At 41.1% G+C, this 25,458-nt stretch overlaps 1 protein-coding gene across 1 annotated transcript in view; it reads left to right on the top strand.

Annotated features, from left to right (window-relative positions):
- LOC134328718 (NACHT, LRR and PYD domains-containing protein 3-like) overlaps positions 1-25,458 on the top strand; it is a 54,147-nt gene that overhangs the window by 4,959 nt on the left and 23,730 nt on the right. The window contains exons 5-7 of the mRNA XM_063009899.1: positions 3,962-4,160; positions 6,032-7,805; positions 13,461-13,634. Of these exons, the coding sequence (XP_062865969.1) occupies positions 3,962-4,160; positions 6,032-7,805; positions 13,461-13,634 (2,147 nt within the window). The remainder of the gene's footprint in view (positions 1-3,961; positions 4,161-6,031; positions 7,806-13,460; positions 13,635-25,458) is intronic.

The following is a 25,458-nucleotide window of genomic DNA, read 5'->3' as shown; positions in this document are numbered from 1 at the left end:
TGATTTATTCACACCAACCTGCTTGCCTATTGTAGATTCACTCTTCCCAGCCTGGTGCAAGTCTACAATTTTCTTCCTGGTGTCCTTCGACAGCTCTTTGGTCTTGGCCATGGTTGAGTTTTGAGTCTGACTGTTTGAGGCTGTGGACAGGTGTCTTTTATACAGATAACAAGGTCAAACAGGTGCCATTAATACAGGTAACGAGTGGAGGACAGAAGAGCTTCTTAAAGAAGAAGTTACAGGTCTGTGAGAGCCAGAAATCTTGCTTGTTTGTGGGTGACCAAATACTTATTTTCCACCATAATTTACAAATAAATTCTTTAAAAATCCTACAATGTGATTTCCTGGATTTTTTTTCTCTCATTTTGTCTCTCATAGTTGAAGTGTACCTATGATGAAAATTACAGACCTCTCTCATCTTTCTAAGTAGGAGAACTTGCACAATCAGTGGCTGACTAAATACTTTTTGGCCCCACTGTACGTGTGGCATCTAGAAATGGTTCATATTAGTACCATGAGCACCTGTTTTTAGTTGCAGGGTTATGATCCTCACTTTTGCCAGATAATGTGAACAGACTTGTCATTTTAAATAACTGGCTGAAAGATGGGTAGCTGTTAACAACTGTATATAGGCATTGGCTGGCTTTCTAAAAATAATGTATATTTAATAATTGTATCATAATTTAAATTTTTTATTGGTAAACATGTTCTTGCAATAACAATGTGCATAACTATTCAAATTTACCTTAGTTATTTAGTTAATTTTGCAGTCGATTAATCACAATTAATCTCGATTAATGTGTGTATATATATTAGGGCTGTTACACAAATAAAATTTTTAATCAAGATTATTCACGATTATATATATAGTTTGGACTCCACCAATCCACAGTCAGACAGATTGTATACAAATGGAGGAAATGTAAGACCATTGTTACCCTCCCCAAGAGTGGTCGACCAACAAAGATCACTCCAAGAGCAAGGCGTGTAATAGTCGGCAAGCTCACAAAAAACCCCAGGGTAACTTCCAAGCATCTGAAGGCCTCTCTCACATTGGCTAATGTTAATGTTCATGAGTCCACCATCAGGAGAACACTGAACAACAATGGTGTGCATGGCAGGGTTGCAAGGAGAAAGCCACTGCTCTCCATAAAAAACATTGCTGCCCATCTGCAGTTTGCTACAGATCACGTGGACGAGCCAGAAGGCTACTGGAAAAATGTTTTGTGGACGGATGAGACCAAAACAGAACTTTTTGGTTTAAATGAAAAGCGTTATGTTTGGAGAAAGGAAAACACTGCATTCCAGCATAAGAACCTTATCCCATCTGTGAAACATGGTGGTGGTAGTATCATGGTTTGGGCCTGTTTTGCTGCATCTGGGCCAGGACAGCTTGCCATCATTGATGGAACAATGAATTCTGAATTATATCAGAGAATTCTAAAGGAAAATGTCAGGACATCTGTCCATGAACTGAATCTCAAGAGAAGGTGGGTCATGCAGCAAGACGACGACCCTAAGCACACAATTCGTTCTACAAAGAATGGTTAAAGAAGAATAAAGTTAATGTTTTGGAATGGCCAAGTCAAAGTCCTGACCTTAATCCAATCAAACTGTTGTGGAAGGACCTGAATCGAGCAGTTAATGTGCGGAAACCCACCAACATCCCAGAGTTGAAGTTGTTCTGTACGGAGGAATGGGCTAAAATTCCTGCGAGCCGGTGTGCAGGACTGATCAACAGTTACCGGAAATGTTTAGTTGCAGTTATTGCTGCACAGGGGGGTCACACCAGATACTGAAAGCAAATATGTAATATTGGATCATTTTCCTCAATAAATAAATGACCAAGTATAATGTTTTTGTCTCATTTGTTTAACTGGGTTCTCTTTATCTACTTTAAGGACTTGTGTGAAAATCTGATGATGTTTTAGGTCATATTTATGCAGAAATATAGAAAATTCTAAAGGGTTCACAAACTTTCAAGCACCACTGTATATATGTGTGTGTGTTTGTGTGTGTGTTACCCATAACTAATGTTAACACATGCTGACGCTAGGGACTGTTGTTTACAAAGTTATTTTTTTGCGAGTCTGAAGTTACTGTGTGTGCGACTTGTGTGCGACTTACGTGCGACCACATCTCTGATCTAGAGAGCTTTCTCAGAAACAAATAAAGCCAAATAGCACCTTCCATCTACATTACCAGCTGTGTCACGCATCAAGCAAATTCAGCTGAAGTGCATTAGTTCTAAGAAGTGTGAGAGACCCTAAAACAATTACTACTAGTGGTCCTGCGCACCTCCACACTGGTGGAAAAGAGGCAGATTTGTTAAAAGTATTTTACTTTAGGTTAGCACTTTTTTTTTTTTTTAAATGCATTTTCTTCCCTTTTTTTCCCCCTTTAGTGCGTCCAATTGCCCAGTTTGCATGACACATCCTCTCTGCCTCTGCCGATCTCTGCCCTGACCGAGGAGATCGAAGCTAACCCACATTCCCTCCGACACATGAGCAGCAAGCCATATGCATCTTGCCACCCACACATTGAAGAGTGTGGCGCCAGCTAGCGTTGCGTGTGGAGAGACACAACCTAAGAGCACTCCTACCTCATCTCCATGTAGGTGCCTCTAATCAGCCAGCAGAGGTTGTAACTGCACCATTCTGACAGAGAGCGACCCACTTCCAACCTTAGTCCCACCCATCTGACCAACAGGCCAATCGTTGTCCATCTAGCTGCTCAGCCCTGGCCGGTGAGGCAGAGCTGGATTCGATACGACGTACTTGAGATCCAGCTCCGGTTGAGGTTAGCACTTTTAAAAATCCACAGATGTTCCAATTTTATTTATTTTTTTATTGTACAGTGGAAGCTCGACTTACGAGTGACCCAACTTACGAATTTTTCGAGATACGAGCTGTCACTTGGTGGATTTTTTGCTTTGTGATACGAGCCGAGATCTGAGTTACGAGCTCAGCTGAGTTCAGTTCACCTGGTTATCTTGCCATACAAGCAAGTCAAAAAGAGGAAAATGTGACGAAAAAGCCAAAAAAGTAGGTGAAGAATAAGATTAAGTGAAGTAAAAAAATTATATAGAGCGTTATAACTGTAGATTATAGCGCGGGTTGCTTACTGAACGGTAGCAACTGGCGTAATGACGCTCGTGGCTTTGTCTCGCGATAGGTAAACAAGAGTAGCGCGTGGTGTCGTGACCCGTACAAGTTCTAGCACGCGAGACATATTCCAAATAAAGGTCGTATACCAAGCTAAATTTTTCACATCCAAACAGGACGTATACCAAGTTGGACTTATACCAAAGCTGACGTATACCAAGGTTCCACTGTATATTGTAGCATTAAGTGTGTAGCGAGTAAGTTAAGTGATAGAGCACGAAATGAAACACTCCCCCAACTTCCTCTGCCAATCTCCACCTCCGCCAGCATCTTCGTCTGATTTTTAAGGTAAATACACGTAATAAAACCAGTTTATTTCTTTACATTCTCTTTTATTATGTATTATTATTATTTTATACATTATTTGTTATTTATAAAGTACATTTTTCTTATTTAAAAACATGTAACAAAAAAAATCTGTGTGGTTTTTGGGGGGCTGGAACGGATTAATAGCGTTTCAATTCATTTCAATGGGAAAATTTGATTTGATATACGAGCAAATTGAGTTACGAGCTTGGTCACGGAACGAATTAAACTCGTAAGTCAAGGTTCCACTGTACTTGATGTTTAAATTCTTTTGTTTGACTGTGGTATAAATATACAGTTCTCTGACCTGAAGCCCCCCCCCCCCCAAAAAAAAAATACTGTAAGGTAAGCAGAAGAAGAGAATCCACAAGAGAGTAACTCACAACCTGGAGAATCTGGATCTTTTCACCTATTTCTATCCATGGTGCCAATCATTTTGGAGCTGACTGTACCAATGTAGGTTTAACATTTTTATATCCAATCTCTGTCAGGAGCTGGAGCAGAAAATCATCACTCTGTTGAAAAATGAGCTAAATAAATATAAGAAGATACTGAGTCCAGATTACCCAGAATGTTCTAAGGTGAAGGAGGAGGAGAATCAATGTAACTTCAGGGAGGAGGCACTGAAGATCACACTACATGTCTTGAAGAAGATGAACCAGACAGATTTAGCCAACACACTGCAGACCAGTAAGTGCTGCTGGTTTTTATTCCATCTTTTCATTTGAGAAGAACTACAATATGTTATTTTAATTACAACTACAGTAATTTTCTTTTAAATTAGATGTAGCTGAATAATAGTAGAGTGTGTTTTGCTGTTAGTTGTTCCATATTCAGTTTAGTTTAGATTTTTCTAATACTAATGAAAACATCTGCTATCAGTACTCTGACATTAAATCTGTTTAGAAAAACTATTAGAGTTTATATTCTGGTTCATCCAGTGATTTACAGGTCCTTCTCAAAAAATTAGCATATTGTGATAAAGTTCATTATTTTCCATAATGTAATGATAAAAATTAAACTTTCATATATTTTAGATTCATTGCACACCAACTGAAATATTTCAGGTCTTTTATTGTTTTAATACTGATGATTTTGGCATACAGCTCATGAAAACCCAAAATTCCTATCTCAAAAAATTAGCATATTTCATCCGACCAATAAAAGAAAAGTGTTTTTAATACAAAAAAAGTCAACCTTCAAATAATTATGTTCAGTTATGCACTCAATACTTGGTCGGGAATCCTTTTGCAGAAATGACTGCTTCAATGCGGCGTGGCATGGAGGCAATCAGCCTGTGGCACTGCTGAGGTGTTATGGAGGCCCAGGATGCTTCGATAGCGGCCTTAAGCTCATCCAGAGTGTTGGGTCTTGTGTCTCTCAACTTTCTCTTCACAATATCCCACAGATTCTCTATGGGGTTCAGGTCAGGAGAGTTGGCAGGCCAATTGAGCACAGTAATACCATGGTCAGTAAACCATTCACCAGTGGTTTTGGCACTGTGAGCAGGTGCCAGGTCGTGCTGAAAAATGAAATCTTCATCTCCATAAAGCTTTTCAGCAGATGGAAGCATGAAGTGCTCCAAAATCTCCTGATAGCTAGCTGCATTGACCCTGCCCTTGATAAAACACAGTGGACCAACACCAGCAGCTGACATGGCACCCCAGACCATCACTGACTGTGGGTACTTGACACTGGACTTCAGGCATTTTGGCATTTCCTTCTCCCCAGTCTTCCTCCAGACTCTGGCACCTTGATTTCCGAAAACAGTACTTTGGGCCACTGAGCAACAGTCCAGTGCTGCTTCTCTGTAGCCCAGGTCAGGCGCTTCTGCCGCTGTTTCTGGTTCAAAAGTGGCTTGACCTGGGGAATGCAGCACCTGTAGCCCATTTCCTGCACACGCCTGTGCACGGTGGCTCTGGATGTTTCTACTCCAGACTCAGTCCACTGCTTCCGCAGGTCCCCTAAGGTCTGGAATCGGCCCTTCTCCACATTCTTCCTCAGGGTCCGGTCACCTCTTCTCGTTGTGCAGCGTTTTCTGCCACACTTTTTCCTTCCCACAGACTTCCCACTGAGGTGCCTTGATACAGCACTCTGGGAACAGCCTATTCGTTCAGAAATTTCTTTCTGTGTCTTACCCTCTTGCTTGAGGGTGTCAATGATGGCCTTCTGGACAGCAGTCAGGTCGGCAGTCTTACCCATGATTGCAGTTTTGAGTAATGAACCAGGCTGGGAGTTTTTAAAAGCCTCAGGAATCTTTTGCAGGTGTTTAGAGTTAATTCGTTGATTCAGATGATTAGGTTAATAGCTCGTTTAGAGAACCTTTTCATGATATGCTAATTTTTTGAGATAGGAATTTTGGGTTTTCATGAGCTGTATGCCAAAATCATCAGTATTAAAACAATAAAATACCTGAAATATTTCAGTTGGTGTGCAATGAATCTAAAATATATGAAAGTTTAATTTTTATCATTACATTATGGAAAATAATGAACTTTATCACAATATGCTAATTTTTTGAGAAGGACCTGTATTTATCTTCATATTTCTCTTTTTATTAGAGCTGGTCCCTGTTCATCAGAGGAACCTCAAAACCAAACTGATTGAAAAACATAAACGAATTAATGAAGGAATCTCACAGCATAAATCACCATTTATTTTGAATGAGATCTTCACAGAGCTCTACATCACAGAGGGTTGGAGTGGAGACATCAATAATGAACATGAGGTCAGACAGATTGAAGCAGCTTTCAGGAGACCAGCAACACAGGAGAAACCCATTGAATGCAACAACCTCTTTAAAGACACGTCTATCAGAACTGTGCTGACTAAAGGAATCGCTGGAATTGGAAAAACAGTCTCAGTGCAGAAGTTCATTCTGGACTGGGCTGAAGGAAAAGCAAATCAGGATGTCATCTTCATATTTCCACTTCCTTTTAGAGAGCTGAACTTGATGAAGAAGAAAAATCTTAGTCTGATGGATCTTCTTCATTATCTTTTTCCAGAACTGAAGAAATTACAATTTGTAAGTTGCAGCACCCACAAGATGATTTTCATATTTGATGGTCTGGATGAGTGTCGACTTCCTTTAAATTTCCAGGACAATGGGATTGTGTGTGATGTAACAGAATCAGTCTCAGTGGATGTGCTGCTGACAAACCTTATCAAGGGAAACCTGCTTTCCTCTGCTCACCTCTGGATCACCTCTCGACCAGGAGCAGCCAATCAGATCCCTCCTGAGTGTGTAGACCAGGTAACAGAGGTGCGAGGGTTCAGTGACCCTCAGAAAGAGGAGTACTTCAGGAAGAGGATCAGTGATGAGAACCTGGCTAGTAAAATTATCAAACACATAAAGTCATCAAGAAGCCTCTACATCATGTGTCACATTCCAGTGTTCTGCTGGATCTCAGCCTCTGTTCTAGAGAGAATTCTGGATGGAGCCGAGGGGAAAGAGATCCCCAAAACTCTGACTCAAATGTTCACTTACTTTCTGATATTTCAGATTAAACACAGGGAACAAAAGTACCATGGGAAATCTGACCCTGATCCACACCAGACCAGAGAGATGATACTGGCACTGGGAAAACTGGCCTTCATACAGCTGGATAAAGGAAACCTGATCTTCTATGAGGAAGACCTGACAGAGTGCGGCATTGATGTCAAAAACACATTAGTGTACTCAGGGGTCTGCACTCAAATCTTCAAAAAAGAGGCTGGACTGCACCTGGGTCAGGTCTTCAGCTTTGTGCACCTGAGTGTTCAGGAGTTTCTGGCTGCTTTATATGTATTTCTCACCTTCATCAACAAAAACAGAAATGTGCAGGTGATGCAAAACACTGGATTTTTTAACATTTTTAGAAACTCTATGTCTGACTTTCTGAAGAGTGCAGTGGACAAGGCCTTACAGAGTAAGAATGGACACCTGGATCTTTTCCTCCGCTTCCTCCTGGGTCTCTCACTGGATTCCAATCAAACTCTTTTACGAGGCCTACTGTCACAAACAGAAAGTAGCTCTTACAACAAAGAGGAAACAGTCAGGTACATCAAGGAGAAGATTAGTGAGAATCTCTCTACAGAGAAATCCATCAATCTGTTCCACTGTCTGAATGAACTGAACGATGATTCTCTAGTGCGGGAAGTCCAACAATACCTGAACAGAAAAGTTTATGTTGATCACAATAGACTCCATCTGTCTCCTGCTCAGTGGTCGGCTCTGGTGTTTGTGTTGCTGAACTCAGATCAGGAGCTGGATGTGTTTGATTTGAGGAAATATTATCCATCACATAAAGGTCTTCTGAAGATGCTGCCAGTGGTAAAAGTTTCTAAAAGAGCTGAGTGAGTAATTTATTAATAAATGTTTGATTCAAGGGTTCATCACTTAAACACTAAAGATTAGATTTATGAAACTGAGAAGGTGCAGAACTACAGTGTTGCAGTCTGATTTATATAAAGTGAAGTAATAAAGAGAGAAATGTGTTAATAATAAACAATCTTTTTAAATAAAGACACTCATGTTAGCATGAATACTGTAGGGCGCTTAGATGATTCTGCTGTAAAGTACGCTAGCTTTTGCTGAGATCTGAGGATGTTAGTGTCAAGATGGGGGGCTTAGGACAAGACAGAGGGGCGGACACACACACACAGAGATGGGCAAAACTATAGGTTTATTAATTACAAAAGACAGTACAAACAGAAACCAACATGACTAAACAAGGAGAAACACAGCTAAACAAAACTAACAAAACTGAACAAGGCTAATCAAGGCTAAACAGGGCAAACTAGACTAAACCGGGGAAACTAGACTAAACCGGGGAAACTATACTAAACAGGGCAAACAAGGCAAACTAGGCAAACATGGCTTAACATGACAAACATGGCTTAACCAAACCTGGTACCAGATACCCAGAAGCCAGAACCAGAATCCCTACAGAGCCAAACAAAAGTCAAATAGTTCCTTAAGTCTGTGCTCCAGCACACCTCCTAAATAGAGGGCAGTTGGAGCTAATTAGTCATGGGGAATCTATCGTGAAAGGGGGTGTGGCAGGAGACTGAGGTGAGAAGGGTGTGGCACACTGGAGCACAGGAGCACACAGAGGCTCAAAGTGTTACAGTACCCCCTCCCAAAAGGCACGCCTCGTGAATTGGCTACAAAGAACCCAAAACAGAGGTCAAGGACCCTGAGGGGCAAATTTGAAGTCATTAAGGAAGTTCCAAGGCAGGCATGACATAAGTGCTGTAACGCGGGCTGCCGACGGAAATCCAGAAGCGCCGTCGGGGGGCACCAACGAGAGTTCAGAAACGCCCTCTGGGGGTACCGACGAGGATCCTGAGGCACCAACTTGAGGTGCCGACTTGAGACCTGAAGCGCCCTCTGGGAGCGCAGACTTGAGACCTGAAGCGCCCTCTGGGAGCGCCGACTTGAGACATGAGGTGCCCTCTAAGGGTGCCAACTGGAGACCAGAAGCGCCATTGTGGGGCACCAACGAGAGTTCAAAAGTGCCATCGGAGGGCGCCAATGAGAGTTCAGAAGAGTTATTTTTTTAATTATCTATTTTTTCCCACTTTTCCCCCCAATTTTTATCCCTATTCCAGTCATGTCCAATTACCCTGATTGTGTCCTCTATACTGATTCGACCCTTTGCCGCCGACTGAGGACGCCACTCAACTGACTTGCGCCCCCTCCGGCACGCAATCAGTACAGCCTGCATTTTTCACCTGCACAAGCCGAGTTCATACACCGAGAGACACTGCGCACGGAGGGTCACACCCACCTCAATGTTATTCCTCAGCCCTGTGCAGGCGTCGTCAGTCAACCAGCAGGGGCCGCAGTTCTATCAGTTATGAGGACCTATGCTCCGATTCTACCCCTAAACCCCTGAACAACAGCCAAAATTTTTTCATACTGCCACCCAACCCAGTCGGAAAGGCAGAGCTGAGTTTCGATACGATGTTTCTAGAAACCCAACTCTGGTGCACTAGCGTACTTTACCGCTGCGCCACCTGAGTGGCCGGGGGCGCCGACTTGAGAGCAGAAGCACCATCTGGGGCGCCAATGAGAGTTCAGAAGCTCCCTCTTGAGGTGCCGGCCTGAGAGCAGAAGCGCCATCAGGGGCGCCAACTTGAAAACAGAAGCGCCATCGGGGGCGCAAACTCTGGAACAAAAGCGCCATCGGGGGGCGCAAACTCGGGAACAGAAGCACCGTCAGGGAGCGCCAACGTGAAGACTGGAATCCCATCTAGAGGTGCAGACGTGGAACCTGACAAAGAGGCATCTGGAGTCATCTGCATGAAGCCTGGCGAAGAGGTTTCGGGAGTCAGCTGTGTGGACCCTGGAGAGGTGTCCGGAATCAGCTGCGAGAACCATTAAGAAGAGGCGTCCGGAATTAGCTGCGAGGACCCTTAAGAAGAGGCATCCGGAGTCAGCTGCGAGGACCCTTAAGAAGAGGCATCCGGAGTCAGCTGCGAGGACCCTTGAGAAGAGGCGTCCGGAGTCGGGTGCGAGGACCCTTGAGAAGAGGCGTCCGGAGTCAGCTGCTTGGAACCTGGGGAGGCTTCTTGAATCAGCTGCTTGGAACCTGGTGAGGCTTCTTGAATCAGCTACTTGGAACCTGGTAAGGCGTGCTGAATCAGCTGCTCTCTGCTTTGAAGAGTTAACTAGAGACAACTTGGCACTACTTGACTCTGCCTGGGCGGCAGGAGGGACCGACAGAGACAGACGAACACAGAACAGGACTAGAAAAACTAGAACTCATGGGACCTGACAAACACAGGACAGACTTGGACAGACAGACCAGGACAAGACATGACAGACTGCCTGACTGGACAAGACAACAAAACAGATGAAACCGGCAGAGAACTGACCCGAACCTGAGTACATGGAACTGGAGCCGGCAAACAGACAGAAGGACCCCTGGAGCCTTTGGAGTCATTACAAGGAGCATTACTAAACAAATGATCCTGACTGGCTCCTAACATGGACGTGGGGCGGTCACGAGCATTGGTAGTGGGCACTGGCACCCGGACCACATCAGCAGTGGGCACAGGGGGAAATTTAACATCCCCAGTGGGCACTGGATGCCGGGTATAAGCTGCAGTGGGTGCTTTGCTGCGTGGAGCGTCACCAATGGGTACAGGAGGTTTCGCAAACTTCCCTATACTAAAATCATAGGGGTTCCCTCCTGTAAATTTGGCTCTCATGAGGCCCTCAAAGACCTTAACCGAGTTCAGCTCAACTCCCTTCTTAGACCAGAGCTGCCTAGCCCATTCTCGAGCAGAACCTTGTGTGTTTCAGTTGGCTGAGGGTCAAGAAGGTTTTGCAGGTAGAGCTGGCTCTGAAGAAGGAAGCCTTCGACCCAAGGATCACTTCCATCATAGGGAGCTGGCCTACTGAGCGGGAAGGTCTGAGGGGACCTCATGGAGTCAAAATCGGGGAAGCATGGAACATAAACCATCTCGCTGTGTCCTTTAGAGAGGAAGTATTATGTCACGATGGGGGGCTTAGGACGAGACAGAGGGGCGGACACACACACAGAGATGGGCAAAACTAAAGACAGTACAAACAGAAACCAACAGGACTAAACAAGGAGAAACACAGCTAAACAAAACTAACAAAACTGAACAAGGCTAATCAAGGCTAAACAGGGCAAACTAGACTAAACAGGGTAAACTATACTAAACAGGGCAAACTAGGCAGACATGACAAACTAGGCATAACATGGCAAACATGGCTTAACATGATAAACATGGCTTAACCCAGTGGTTCTCAAACTTTTTCTGTCACGCCCCCCCTTGGAAGATGAAAATCTGTCATGCACCCCCCCCCCCACCCCCCCCAAAAAAAAAAATCCTGAAAAAATAGGCCGATTTTAACTGTGTTGAAATAACTTCAAACCATGTTTGACATGTCACTGAACTGCTCCTTCAATCAGTCTGCTGTTTCAAAAATAAAATAAAATTTGCAAACACTACAAAAAAAGATAACAAAGTTGAATATGTCTCAAAAAACTAATTTGTGAGAGTTTAAGTCTTATCACTGTATTAGTGGCTGTTTTTCTTTTTATCCCTGTCAAATACCTCTCTGTTCTGTACATCTAGACCAGGGGTTTACACACTTTCATGGCTTGAGATCTACTGTTTCAGTCTACAGGTCACCACCATCTACATTTTAAGGTCGGACTCATTATTAAAAAAAAAAAAAAAAAAAGCTTTGAAGCTTTTTAAATGCGCTTCAGTTCCTGTATTGATATTCAGCTTTACAGAGCAAGTGACTGAATCACACTGACCTTATTCTGATGATTTGCTCAGGAGCCGCTGATGCTCAAGCAGTTTTTGAGGTGTTCATCAGTAAGGATGGACCCATATTTAGACTTCATTATTTTCATGTGGGAAGTAGGTTGATGCGAAAAAGCTGTCAAATATGTGGCAGTCACATATGTGGAAGTTCCAAATTGTCCAGCAGGGACCCTTGACCATATGAATAAAGGTTAAAATTTCTCCATCAGAAAACGTTGAACAGGGTGGGCCATAAGTTTCCATACATTTATATAATATGCTCTACATGACTGCCATTGTTTTGAAAACACATTTCAATTCGTTGCTCTTTATTTAAACTCATTTGTTTTAGGGTATCTGAAATACAGGGTGGGCCATAAGTTTCCATAAGCGTTTTTTTAACATTTTATTTTTTATATTTCAGATACCCTAAAAATGCGTTTGAATTAAGAGCAACGAATTAAAATGTGTTTTCAAAGCGATGGCAGTCATGTAGAGCATATTATATAAATAAAAATGTTTTTTATAAATATATATATTTTTTTCTTATGTATGGAAACGTATGACCCACCCTGTAGATCAGCGCTGCTTTAGGTGGGCTGAGGCGTAGTCATGGTAACAAACCGCAAACAAAATAAACCGTGAGCACATGTCATGTCAGTCCCGCTGAGCTGTGTGTATGAGCAGCGCTGTACTGTACTGTACTGTACTGTACCAGCGTGTACTGAGTGTGATCGAGCGCTCCTGATCTAGACTCTCTGTTAGAATGAATACTGACACACCTGAAAACACGGTTTGTTTATAGTCCACCGTAAAAAATATTCCGACGTTAGAACATTGTTTCCGCACTTAATTTCAGTCGGGCGCGCCCCCCCAGTCATGCCTCTGCGCCCCCCAGGGGGGGTGCGCCCCACACTTTGAGAAACGCTGGCTTAACCAAACCTGGTACCAGAAGCCAGAACCAGAACCCCTACAGAGCCAAACAAAAGTCAAATAGTTCCTAAAGTCTGTGCTCCAGCACACCTCTTAAATAGAGGGCAGTTGGAGCTAATTAGTCATGGGGAACCTATCGTGAGAGGGGTTGTGGCAGGAGACTGAGAAGAGAAGGGCGTGGCACACTGGAGCACAGGAGCACACAGAGGCTCAAAGTGTGACAGTTAGCATGGAGTGAATTGATCTGACTGATGTGTAATCATGTTTTAGGAGAATAAATTTTACTTGATGAAAACACTGTGTAATAATAAACAGAGCTCAGTTTACATAAACATGACGTGTAAATTACATGTTTAGACTTGTGCACTAGTTTTATACAGAATGTAGAATTTCACCTTTGTATTTGTACTTCTAACCCTGAATTTTAGTGACAGCAGTTTCTACGACATTTCCAAAGAAGTAGGAACACACACTGGTGACACACACACACACACACACACACACACACACACACACACACACACACACTCATCTATCACTCTCATCTAATTTAGGATGGAGATGAAAATCAAGTTGTCATTTATAATCGATGGGTAACATTATATTAATTCTCAGTTGCTACATGGCTATAGTTAGTGCTTCCACTATTTTGGACTGTGTAGAAATGTGAAGCTCCGCCCCTTTGTAAATCAGTACAGTAGAGCAGTCCTGCTATTGGTTGATTCATCAGTTCAAATGCTTTCACTTTTATCTGCAATGCAGTCTGATCTGATTATTTCTCTCCAGGTTGAGGAATTGTAATCTAACAGAGGAAAGTTGTGAAGTTCTGTCCTCAGTTCTCAGTTTAAACTCCTCCAGTCTGAAACATCTGAACCTGAGTTACAATAAACTGAAGGATTCAGGTGTGAAGCTGCTCTCTGCTGGACTAGAGAATCCACACTGTAAACTGGAGATACTGGAGTAAGATCTTCACTTTCACAAAGTTCACACATTCATTCAGTTACACTAATCACTTCATCCTGAGAAACAATCAGTGTACACAAATAAACCATCTCTGTGACACACACACACAGTCACTACATGGCAGAGGAAATAATACAAAACATGAAACTACCCACCGCAATGAATACGGCAATCATTTCACTTCATTTAAAACCTGATAAGGACCCTAGCTTACTTTCCAGTTACCAACCATTATCACTCATCAATACAGACACAAAAATAAATAGCAAAACCTTAGCCATTAGACTAGAAGCAAATATCTCATCACTGATACACCTGGACCAAACTGGCTTTATAAAAGGAAGACATTCATCCACTAATATGTGCAGGCTACTTAATTTAATACGTCACACATCACGTAATAAATTGGATACTGCTATAGTCATGCTAGACGAAAAGAAGGCTTTTGATAAGGTAAACTGGAAATGTCTACTAGCCACATTACGTAAATTAACACTAATGGACTAATATCACAAAGTTTCATATTACACAAAGGTACCAGGCAAGGTTGCCCACTTTCTCCTCTCTTATTTTCAATGTTTATAAAACTATTAGCTGCTGCTATTCACCAAAACAAAAATATCAAGGGTATCCAGCCACTAAACCTAGAACATAAAATCAGCTTATACGCAGATGACACTCTACTCTTCCTTCATAACCCTATCTTTTCAGTTCAAGAAATTATCCAAACAATCAAGAAATTTTCCAAAATATCTGATTATTAATAACTGGGCTAAATCAGTAATCCTTTTACTTAACATGAAGGAATTGGACACCACTGCCCAGACTTTGCCAATCCCCCTGAACACGAAGCACATAACTTACCTGCAGTGGTGTATAAAGTACCTGAAGTCCATACTTGAGTAAAAGTACAAGTATCTTACCAGAAATTTACTTCGATAGACGTAAAAGTCACCTTTTAAAATATTACTTCAGTAAAAGTCTAAAAGTATCTGATGTTTAATGTACTTAAGTATTAAAAGTAGAAGTAAATGTAAATGCTGTTAGTATAAACTGAAGCGGTCAAAATTTTGAAAAATATGAAGATTGTTCTTTTAAGCCTGTAAACCACATAACAGTGGAGTCGACCTTCCATCTACAGAAAATCCAGGTCTTCACAACATAAGAATTTATAGAATTAAATACATTTTATTCCTTTATCTGAACATGATTTGTGCCAAATCATGATTATAATCAGCTGTTGACATTACCTGGTTGAAATCACGTCATTTTATTTTTTTACTTTATTACTAGCCCTAAATTGCCCTGTTCCAACTTTTTTGGAATGTGTTGTAGCTTAAAATGTATGTTTATGTATGTTAAGTGTTTAAATGAAGTTAACCAGACAAAACATGAAATATTTTGGGTTATGATGGAATAAGAGTCGATGTAAATGTAAGAAACACTGTATTCATTTCATTTGCATTTCCTATACTGTAATGTGTGTAACCACCGATCTAACTTTCAAGCGCAGATTCGCCAAACCTGCTGCAGTCTGTCACACATCTCACATCATTTAGCTTATTTATTATTATTATTTTGTAGTAACGAGTAACGAATATGCATACGTCAAATGTATCGGAGTAAAAGTACAAATTTTTTTTTTAAAATGTAGTGGAGTAAAAGTGAAAGTTGCTGAACATTTTTATACTCCAGTAAAGTACACATACTCCAAAAAACTACTTAAGTACTGTAACGAAGTATTAATACTTTGTTACTATACACCACTGCTTACCTGGGCATTAAAGTTTCCACACAGCTGTGAGTTATATAACAAACTTTAAACCACTTCTCAAAACTATAACAGATGACCTCCAATGTTGGATTAACCTCACACTTTCTTTAATTGACAGAATATTCACCATCAAAATGAAAATTCTACAAAAACTAAATGATTTATTCGCTATGATTTCTATCCAGCCCCCTTTGACCTGGTTCAAATCATTAGACTAAATTACCTCCAAATTCTATTGGAAAAACAAACCACCTAGAATTAAATGATCTACATTACAAAACCCCAAAACTCAAGAAGGCTTTGAAGCTCCTAATTTTCAATACTATCTTCTAACTAATCAGTTACAGTATATTATTAAATTGATGAAGCCCAATGAATTAGATCAGCCTTTGTGTGACATAGAACAAACTCTAAGCAGTGAAAAAAATTTCAGACTTACCGTTTATCAGTACAGCACTAAAAAAAACACCCATTTTATAAAAATCCCATAATAGCAGCTACTCTGACAGCTTGGTGGAAACTACACACAATTACTAAATCTCCATTATCTACCACAAAATACACACATACAGTGCCTTGCAAAAGCACCCCCCCCCCCCCCCCCCCTTGGCTTTTTACAAATTTTGTTAAATTAAAACCTGTTATTAATTTTTATAAATTAGAATTTTATATAATACATCTAAACAAAATAGTTAAGTTGGTGAGGTGAAGTGAAATGAGAAAAAAAAAGTATAAATATAAAAAAAATATAAAAATAATAAACTGGAAATTGGAGTGTGCGTATGTATTAACCCCCTTTGCTATGAAGCTCCTCTAAATGTCACATGATCTGTCAGTATATATACATTTTTTCTGAAAGGCCCCAGAGGCTGCAATACCACTAAACAAGAAGCACCACTAACCAAACAACACCATGAAGACCAAGGAGCTCTCCAAACAAGTTAGGGACAAAGTTGTTGAGAAGTACAAGTCAGAGTTGGGTTATAAAAACTATCCAAATCTTTGATGATTTCTCGGAGCATAATCAAATGGAAAGAACATGGTACCCCAAACAAACCTGCCAAGAGGGGGCCATCCAGCACAACTCACAGAGCCGGCAAGAAGGGCAATAATCAGAGAGGCAGCACAGAGACCACAGGTAACCCTGAAAGAGCTTCAGAGTTCCACAGCAGACTGGAGTATCTGTCCATAGGACCACAATAAGCCGTACACTCCACAGAGCTGGGCTTTATGAAAGGGTGGCCAGAAAAAATAGGAAATAACATTTTGAGTTTGCCAAAAAGCATGTGGAAGACGCCCCAAATGTATGGAGGAAGGTGCTCTGGTCATATGAGACTAAAATTGAACTTTTTGGCCACCAAGGAAAATGCTATGTCTGGCACAAACCCAACACATATCACCTCAAAAACACTTTCCCACAGTGAAATGTGGCAGCATCATGCTGTGGGGATGTTTCTCAGCAGCAGGGACTGAGAATCTGGTCAGAATTGAGGGAAAGATGGATGGTGCTAAATACAGGGATATTATTGAGCAAAACCTGTTTCAGTCTGCCAGTGATTTGAGACTGGGACGGAGGTTCACCTTTCAGCAGGACAATGACTCTAAGCATACTGCAAAAGCAACACTCGAGTGGTTTAAGAGGAAACATTTAAATGCGTTGGAATGGCCTAGTCAAAGCCCAGACCTCAATCCAATTGAGAATCTGTAGTTAGACTTCAAGATTGCTGTTCACCAGTGGAAACCATCCAGCTTGAAAGAGCTGAAGCAGTTCTGCCTTAAGGAATGGGCAAAAATCCAAGTGGCTAGATGTGGCAAGCTCATACAGACTGATCTAAAGTGACTTGCAGCTATAATTGCTGCAAAAGGTGGCTCTACAAAGTACTGACATTAGGGGGGTGAAGAGTTATGTACATTGAAGATTTCTGTTATTTTGTCCTATTTGTTGTTTGCTTCACAATAAAAAACTAGTTCACATCACATCTTCAAAGTTGTAGGCCTGTTCTGTAAATGAAATGATGCAAACCTTCAAACAATACATTTTAATTTCACGTTGTGAGCCAACAAAACATGAAAAATGCCGGGGGGGGGGGGGGTGAATACTTTTGCAAGGCACTGTATATGGCACAACCCTGATTTCCCATCCACAAAAAAGGCCCAGATGGATAGAAAAAGGTGTAACACGTTTCAAGCATATCTTAAAGAATAAAATAAAATCATTGTCACATCTAACTAAGACACATAGCATTAGGAGTAACCAATACCTGGAATATCTACAGCGCAAATCAATTATATCCTTAAAAAACAAGCAAAAAATACAAACATATCACCTTTCCCCCATAATCTTAGACTTTATTAACATGTCATCTACAAATAAAATCTTAGCTAAAATCTGTAGATTAATATCCAAATCGGACCCGACAATAACTATACCCTTTGGGAAATGGGAAGAAGATCTCTCAATTAACCCTACCTCTGACTGACACACACACACACACACACACACCTAAACAAATAACGGTGTTACAATCAGATTTTATATTAATAATCAATATCCTCTATCCTTCTGTCTCCCTCACCTTTCCCTCTTGAATTATCATCATCATCTATTTTCTCTTGTTCTTCTTTTTGTTACCCTCCCTTGAGAAGGAAAGGCCTTGAGAAGGGGAGGGGGGGGGGGGGGGGAGTAGTGAGTAAAAAAAAAAACACACCTTTGATTTTTTTCTCTCCAGGTTGTGTCTATGTGATCTTACAGAGAAAAGTTGTGAAGTTCTGTCCTCAGTTCTCAGTTTAAACTCCTCCAGTCTGAGAGTTCTGGACCTGAGTAACAATGAACTGAAGGATTCAGGAGTGAAGCTGCTTTCTGTTGGACTGGAGAATCCACAATGTAAACTGGAGATATTGTGGTAAGATCTTCACTTTCACACTGTAAGCTGCGTCCGGAATCGCATACTTCCATACTCAATAGTTCGCGAAATGAGGACGTGAGAGCGGTTAGTATGTCTGAATACACAGTATACACAAAGAGGTACGCGAGAAGTACCTGAATGGCCTACTTATTGGGCAGCCATGTTTGAGTATGCAAACAATGCACGCTTGCGGTCCGCTAATGTATCCCATAATGCAACTGGAGCTGCGTAGGCGATCAAAGTGGAATAAGAAACAAAAAAGTCCTCTGTTCACAAGTGTAAGTAAGATAAATTAAAAAAATTTTTTAAAGGCGAATAAATAACAAAAAGACAATAAATATCCAAAATTTTGGTGAATGAGTCTGTAACTATGGTGATATACGTCATCGCGTCCCCACGTCATCACTTGACGTTGGTAAGATGGCAGACGTAGTATGTACGGGTGTTGTGTGCATACTGCATACTTCTGTACTGAAAGTATGTACTTCTTTACCGGCCGAGTAGTGCATACTTCCTCCAATCTAGTACGTACTCTGTAAGTATGCGATTTCGAACACAGCTCTAATCCACTCTGATGCATCATTCTAATAATAACAGAAGCTTAAGATGTTTTATGAAATTTGTCATCATATCCTATCATGATTGTTTCTTTACTGTAGCTCACTAACTTACCTGAGATTAGATCCTAAACTAGCAGCACCTGAGTTTCTGGTGCTGAATCTGCTGTAGGAATTTATCATGGATGAAGAAAAATGTGATTCAGCTTCAAAAAGTGCTATTATAACTGCTATTTTTATCTTCTCAGTGTTCTTCTATACAGGAATAAAATGATTTTTGTGGATTAGCTCTTTAGTTAGTGAGGTGTCTTCCGTAGCGATGGTGTAGATGAGGAATGAAAACTTCGTTGACACAGCTTATTTGTACTTAGGAAGTTTATTACATAATAAAAGCAGTGTCGAGCGTGAGCGTGTGTTCGGATCTTCTCTCTGACTCCAATGAAATTTGCTTCTCCTTAAATACTTGAATATCCATACAAAAAACATATGGAATGTATTGGGTGTGTCATTTTCTTAAAACTCAGTAGAGGTTCCCACAGTTCTGCTGACAGCTAGGCCTCTGTGTGATTGATATTTCTTCTATAGAATAACAGAACTGTTTGCATTAAGAATGGATCCCAGATGTGGATTTGTAACAGAATATCACCCTTGCCTTCTTCTGGAATGTGGCCCACCATCTCTAAAATATACATTGAAAACAGTTCTCACGAAAGTGTGGGAACGCTCAATGAGGCCTCCTTCTACAAAACGCATTCTACACAATAACCCATATATGAGATTATGAAAAAGGGATATCTGAATAAAATATTTTGTGTGTAACTTCCAGATACATCATTAGCAACATTCACAGAGAAAACAGTGACATTTTAGCAACAAACCAGTAATGACCAGTTTATATTCATCAATTCAACAGCAGCATGAGAACCAGAAAACTTCTACTGCTGGTTCAGGATCCTGAGACTGATAGTGCTTTCCCACCAAAATAACCATGGTTCTTGAACTGGTTCTGTTTTGGTTTCTTAGAACCTTGGTGTTCTGTAGAGAACCAACCCGCGTTTCCACCAGTTTTTGAGAACTATGTCTGCGTCATCAACGGTGGGCATTGCTTAACGAAAGTAAAGAGCACTAACATGATGGCGAAGTGTGTAGATTATGTGCGAGCATTTGTGCTTTTGTTACAGATGTTCATTTTTATGCAAAAAGCATCGATCAGCTATTGGTAATAAGAAGACGTAGACGTGTTTGTCGCAGTTGTTGTTTTCTTTAGTTCACTGACATTTTTTACATTTTTACATTTTCAGCATTTAGCAGTCGCTTTTATCCAAAGCGACTTACACAATGAGCAGAACACGATGAGCAATTGAGGGTTAAGGGCCTTGCTCAGGGACCCAACAGTGGCAACTTGGTGGTGGTGGGGCTTGAACCGGCAACCTTCTGTTTACTAGTCCAGTACCTTAACCACTGAGCTATCACTGGCCCCTAAGACATAAGAAGCGTTTTGTGCTTTGCTCTCACCGCGGCGCAGCGATAAAACATTTCTAAAGTTCCACAACACGAACATCCATCTGTGTGAATTAACCATCAAATCCAGTCTAAAAGCTCCACATGTATCTGTGTTTAACTGTATTTACTTCACGTGTGTTTATGCAGCTCCGGGTTTTGAATCTTTTTGGGAGAGTCGAAAAAGCTTCACGTAAAATACAAAGCATAATGTGGCTGAATGTACTGAAAGTACGACATAGAAACACTACATTTCTCACTGTTATTACTGGTTATAAGTGCTCTGTACTGCCCAAATTCATCAGTCATTGTTTTAATACAAGAAGCCACGTTAAGCTTTATTTTTCACGTTAAGTGTTTTTCATACTGTCCGGGTCGCTTCTACTGCATTATATCACACAGTAAATTTTTTTTTAAGGCACTTTGAAAATATCAGCGGCAAACTGGCTCAAAATTTAATCTGGTGAACTTTAAAAGATAAAAAATGCAGCGACAAGCTCCATACGAAACCCCAGCACAGTGGTTTAGCAAAGCACCCAAACCTCTACACTTTGACACGCCCACCGATTATGTCACGGTTCACGCTGAAAAACCATGTATTCTGTGGTGCCAGATTGGCCCGCTAGTTCGCTGTCTGGAACCTCTTTTTTTGGTGGAAAACGGGTATGAGAGATTTTAACCAGAAATCATCAGTTCACACCACATCACAATCACTTGTGGGTCAGTCAGCAACTTAGCTTTGACTTAGCAATTTAGCTCTGACTTTGCATCTTCTTCTTCTTCTTTCGGCTTTTCCCTTCTCAGGGGTTGCCACAGCGAGTCATCCTCCTCCATCTCACTCTGTCCACTGCGTCCTCTGTCCTCACCCCAACTACTTCCATGTCCTCTCTAACTGCATCCATATATCTCCTCTTTGGTCTTCCTCTTTGTCTTTTTCCTGGCAGCTGCATATCTAACATCCTTCTACCAATATACTCGCTGTCCCTCCTCTTGACATGTCCAAACCATCTCAGTCTGGCCTCTCTAACTTTATCTCCTAGTTGTTTAACCTGTGCTGTACCTCTGATTATCTCATTCCTAACCTTATCCATCCTTGTCACTCCCAAGGAGAACCTCAACATCTTCATTTCTGCCACTTCCAGTTCTTTCTCCTGTCTTTTTGTCAATGCCACTGTCTCCAAACCATACAACATACAGTGGGGCCAAAAAGTATTTAGTCAGCCACTGATTGTGCAGGTTCTCCTACTTAGAAAGATGAGAGAGGTCTGTAATTTTCATCATAGGTACACTTCAACTATGAGAGACAAAATGATAAAAAAAAATCCAGGAAATAACATTGTAGGATTTTTAAAGAATTTATTTGTAAATTATGGTGGAAAATAAGTATTTGGTCAATAACAAAAGTTCAACTCAATACTTTGTAACATAACCTTTGTTGGCAATGACAGAGGTCAAACGTTTCCTGTAAGTCTTCACCAGGTTTGCACACACTGTAGCTGGTATTTTGGCCCATTCCTCCATGCAGATCTCCTCTAGAGCAGTGATGTTTTGGGGAAACACAGACTTTCAACTCCCTCCACAAATTTTCTATGGGGTTGAGGTCTGGAGACTGGCTAGGCCACTCCAGGACCTTGAAATGCTTTTTACGGAGCCACTCCTTTGTTGCCCGAGCGGTGTGTTTGGGATCATTGTCATGCTGGAAGACCCGGCCACGTTCCATCTTCAATGCTCTCACTGATGGCTTAAAATCTCACGATACATGGCCCCGTTCATTCTTCCCTTAACACGAATCAGTCGTCTTCAATGCTCTCACTGGTGGAAGGAGGTTTTGGCTTAAAATCTTATGATACATGGCCCCGTTCATTCTTCCCTTAACACGAATCAGTCGTCCTGTCCCCTTTGCAGAAAAACAGCCCCAAAGCATGATGTTTCCATCACCATGCTTCACAGTAAGTATGGTGTTGTTGGGATGCAACTCAGCCTCCAAACACGACGAGTTGAGTTTTTACCAAAAAGTTCCATTTTGGTTTCATCTTCATTTGAGTCCCTCTCGGCGTAGTGTGTTACTGATGGTAGCTTTGTTACTTTGGTCCCAGCTCTCTGCAGGTCATTCATCAGGTCCCTCCGTGTAGTTCTGGGATTTTTGCTCACCGTTCTCATGATCATTTTGACACCACGGGATGAGACCTTGACCCAAAGGGAGATTATCAACGGTCTTGTATGTCTTCCATTTTCTTACAATTGCTCCCACAGTTCATTTATTCACACCAACCTGCTTGCCTATTGTAGATTCACTCTTCCCAGCCTGGTGCAGGTCTACAATTTTCTTCCTGGTGTCCTGCGACAGCTCTTTGGTCTTGGCCATGGTTAAGTTTGGAGTCTGACTGTTTGAGGACAGGTGTCTTTTATACAGATAACGAGGTCCAACAGGTGCCATTAATACAGGTAACGAGTGGAGGACAGAAGAGCTTCTTAAAGAAAAAGTTACAGGTCTGTGAGAGCCAGAAATCTTGCTTGTTTGTGGGTGACCAAATACTTATTTTCCACCATAATTTACAAATAAATTCTTTAAAAATCCTACAATGTGATTTCCTGGATTTTTTTTTTTATCATTTTGTCTCTCATAGTTGAAGTGTACCTATGATGAAAATTACAGACCTCTCTCATCTTTCTAAGTAGGAGAACTTGCACAATCAGTGGCTGACTAAATACTTTTTGGCCCCACTGTATATACTTAATATATAGTTTACATGGTTCACACATATAAGAACCCACAAAACCTTTTAGATGTGTATTAAGAAAGTCTGAACATAAGAAATGACTAGACAGTGATGTCTGAAGTAGGACTGAGATCTTGGATCATTAAAATAACATGAAACTGCTGCATTTCTGGTGCAATAACAACCAAATTCAGTTTAGGAGCTGCTTATTTTTACAGATCTTCACTGAAAGTGTGCAGAATCTCAAATGGTTGTTGTGCTGCCATGCAGCTGGTTGAATGGAGTTAGTGTAGAATTATGTACAAAGATCTAACGCAAACAGCTGAACTGGCCGGTTAGCTCAGTTGGTTAGAGCGTGGTGCTAATAACGCCAAGGTCGTGGGTTCGATCCCTGTATGGGCCACACACCCCTTAACGATTAAAGGCGGCATGGTTGAGAGAGAGTCAGGTGAGCATGTGCCGTGTATCAGGACTTTCTAACCTGAGTAATTTAATCACTGCGAGTAAGAATATCATCCTGTTCTTCTGCTGGCTTCATTTCACCTAATGAACGTGGCATGGCCTTTATAAATGCTTACAATCATTTACAAATGGCAAAAATAAATAAAAAAATTAATAAATAAATAAAAAGAGAACTGCTGTGTAATTTAGTGAATTCTTGCACTGCACATGGCAGAAGACTATAAGAAATGTAGACCGTGTAGAATAAAAGTATTAGGAAAGTATGAGGTTAAAAGCATCAGCTTTTATTTATTCTTGAATCATAACAGTTGACCAGATAAAACATGAAATATCTTGAGTTCATATCTTACATTTACAGCATTTAGCAGACGCCTTTATCCAAAGCGACTTACATTACAGTATACCATCTGAGCAACTGAGGATTAAGGGCCTTGCTCAAGGGCCCAACAGCAACAACCCAGCAGTGGTAGGGCTTGAACCAGCAACCTTTGGATTACTAGTCCTGTGCCTTAACCACTATAGTGCTTTCTTTATAATCACACACAGCGTGGACACATTAGCAGTAATGAATTCCAACCTTTCTTCAGTAAAGTTTGAACTCTTGATGTAATCCTCTCATACATGTTTATTATTTGATGTTTTATGTTTATTATTGATTGTGTGTTTCTGTTATTTTCTCCACCGCCTGCATGTATGTATATACCAGCGCGCTGACGTCACAACATCTGTGTAAAGTTACATTTTAGTATCCAGACGAAAACAAAGAAGCAGTTTTCAGAAATCTCTTTATCCTGTTTTCATTAATCATGGGTTTGTGAGTTCGTGTGGATGAGAGAAAAACACAGAAGACTAAAGTGTAAAAAAATCTCCGTGTTGTTGTTGAGGCCTAAATAACGGTGTTAAATCCTTACCGAAAAAATATCAGGTAATAAAATAAATCCTAAACATATCTCCATCAAATACAGATTAATAACATTTACATATTACAAGTTTATATTCACAAACTCACCGTGATTTTCTAGAAAACTTTATATTTCTCTCCACAAAAACCGAAGAGCTCACTTTCACGTTAACTTGATGTAGCCTTCAACTGCTCCTCCAAATCTCTCACTTTCTGAGTTCAAAGTCGCGATTGTAATCTGAAGCTACAAAAGAGAGGATTTTAGTTTTTTAACAGTTAGACATACAGAATCAGACAGTAATAAAACTAATATTTATGTTCTGTGTGAATGATAATAATAAACTGCCTTTATGTGTTACTAAAGAAGAAAAGAAACGCAATATTTATTACATCAAACACACTTTAGCTGGTATTTTGGCCCATTCCTCCATGCAGATCTCCTCTAGAGCAGTGATGTTTTGGGGCTGTCGCTGGGCAACACGGTCTCCACAAATTTTCTATGGGGTTGAGGTCTGGAGACTGGCTAGGCCACTCCAGGACCTTGAAATGCTTTTTACGGCGTCACTCCTTCGTTGCCCGAGCGGTGTGTTTGGGATCATTGTCATGCTGGAAGACCCAGCCACGTTCCATCTTCAATGCTCTCACTGATGGAAGGAGTTTTTGGCTTAAAATCTCACGATACATGGCCCTGTTCATTCTTCCCTTAACACGAATCAGTCGTCCTGTCCCCTTTGCAGAAAAACAGCCCCAAAGCATGATGTTTCCACCCCCATGCTTCACAGTAGGTATGGTGTTCTTGGGTTCTTCTTCTTCCTCCAAACACGACGAGTTGAGTTTTTACCAAAAAGTTCCATTTTGGTTTTATCTGACCACATGATATTCTCCCAATCCTCTTCTGGATCATCCATATGCTCTCTGGCAAACTTCAGACGAGCCTGGACATGTACTGGCTTAAGCAGGGGGACACGCCTGGCACTGCAGGATTTGAGTCCCTCTCGGCG

This window comes from Trichomycterus rosablanca, chromosome 15 (assembly GCF_030014385.1).
Source record: "Trichomycterus rosablanca isolate fTriRos1 chromosome 15, fTriRos1.hap1, whole genome shotgun sequence".
NCBI classification, from domain to species: domain Eukaryota; kingdom Metazoa; phylum Chordata; class Actinopteri; order Siluriformes; family Trichomycteridae; genus Trichomycterus; species Trichomycterus rosablanca.
The sequence above is the reverse complement of the archived record's forward strand: the minus strand, read 5'-3'. Positions and strand labels throughout refer to the sequence as shown.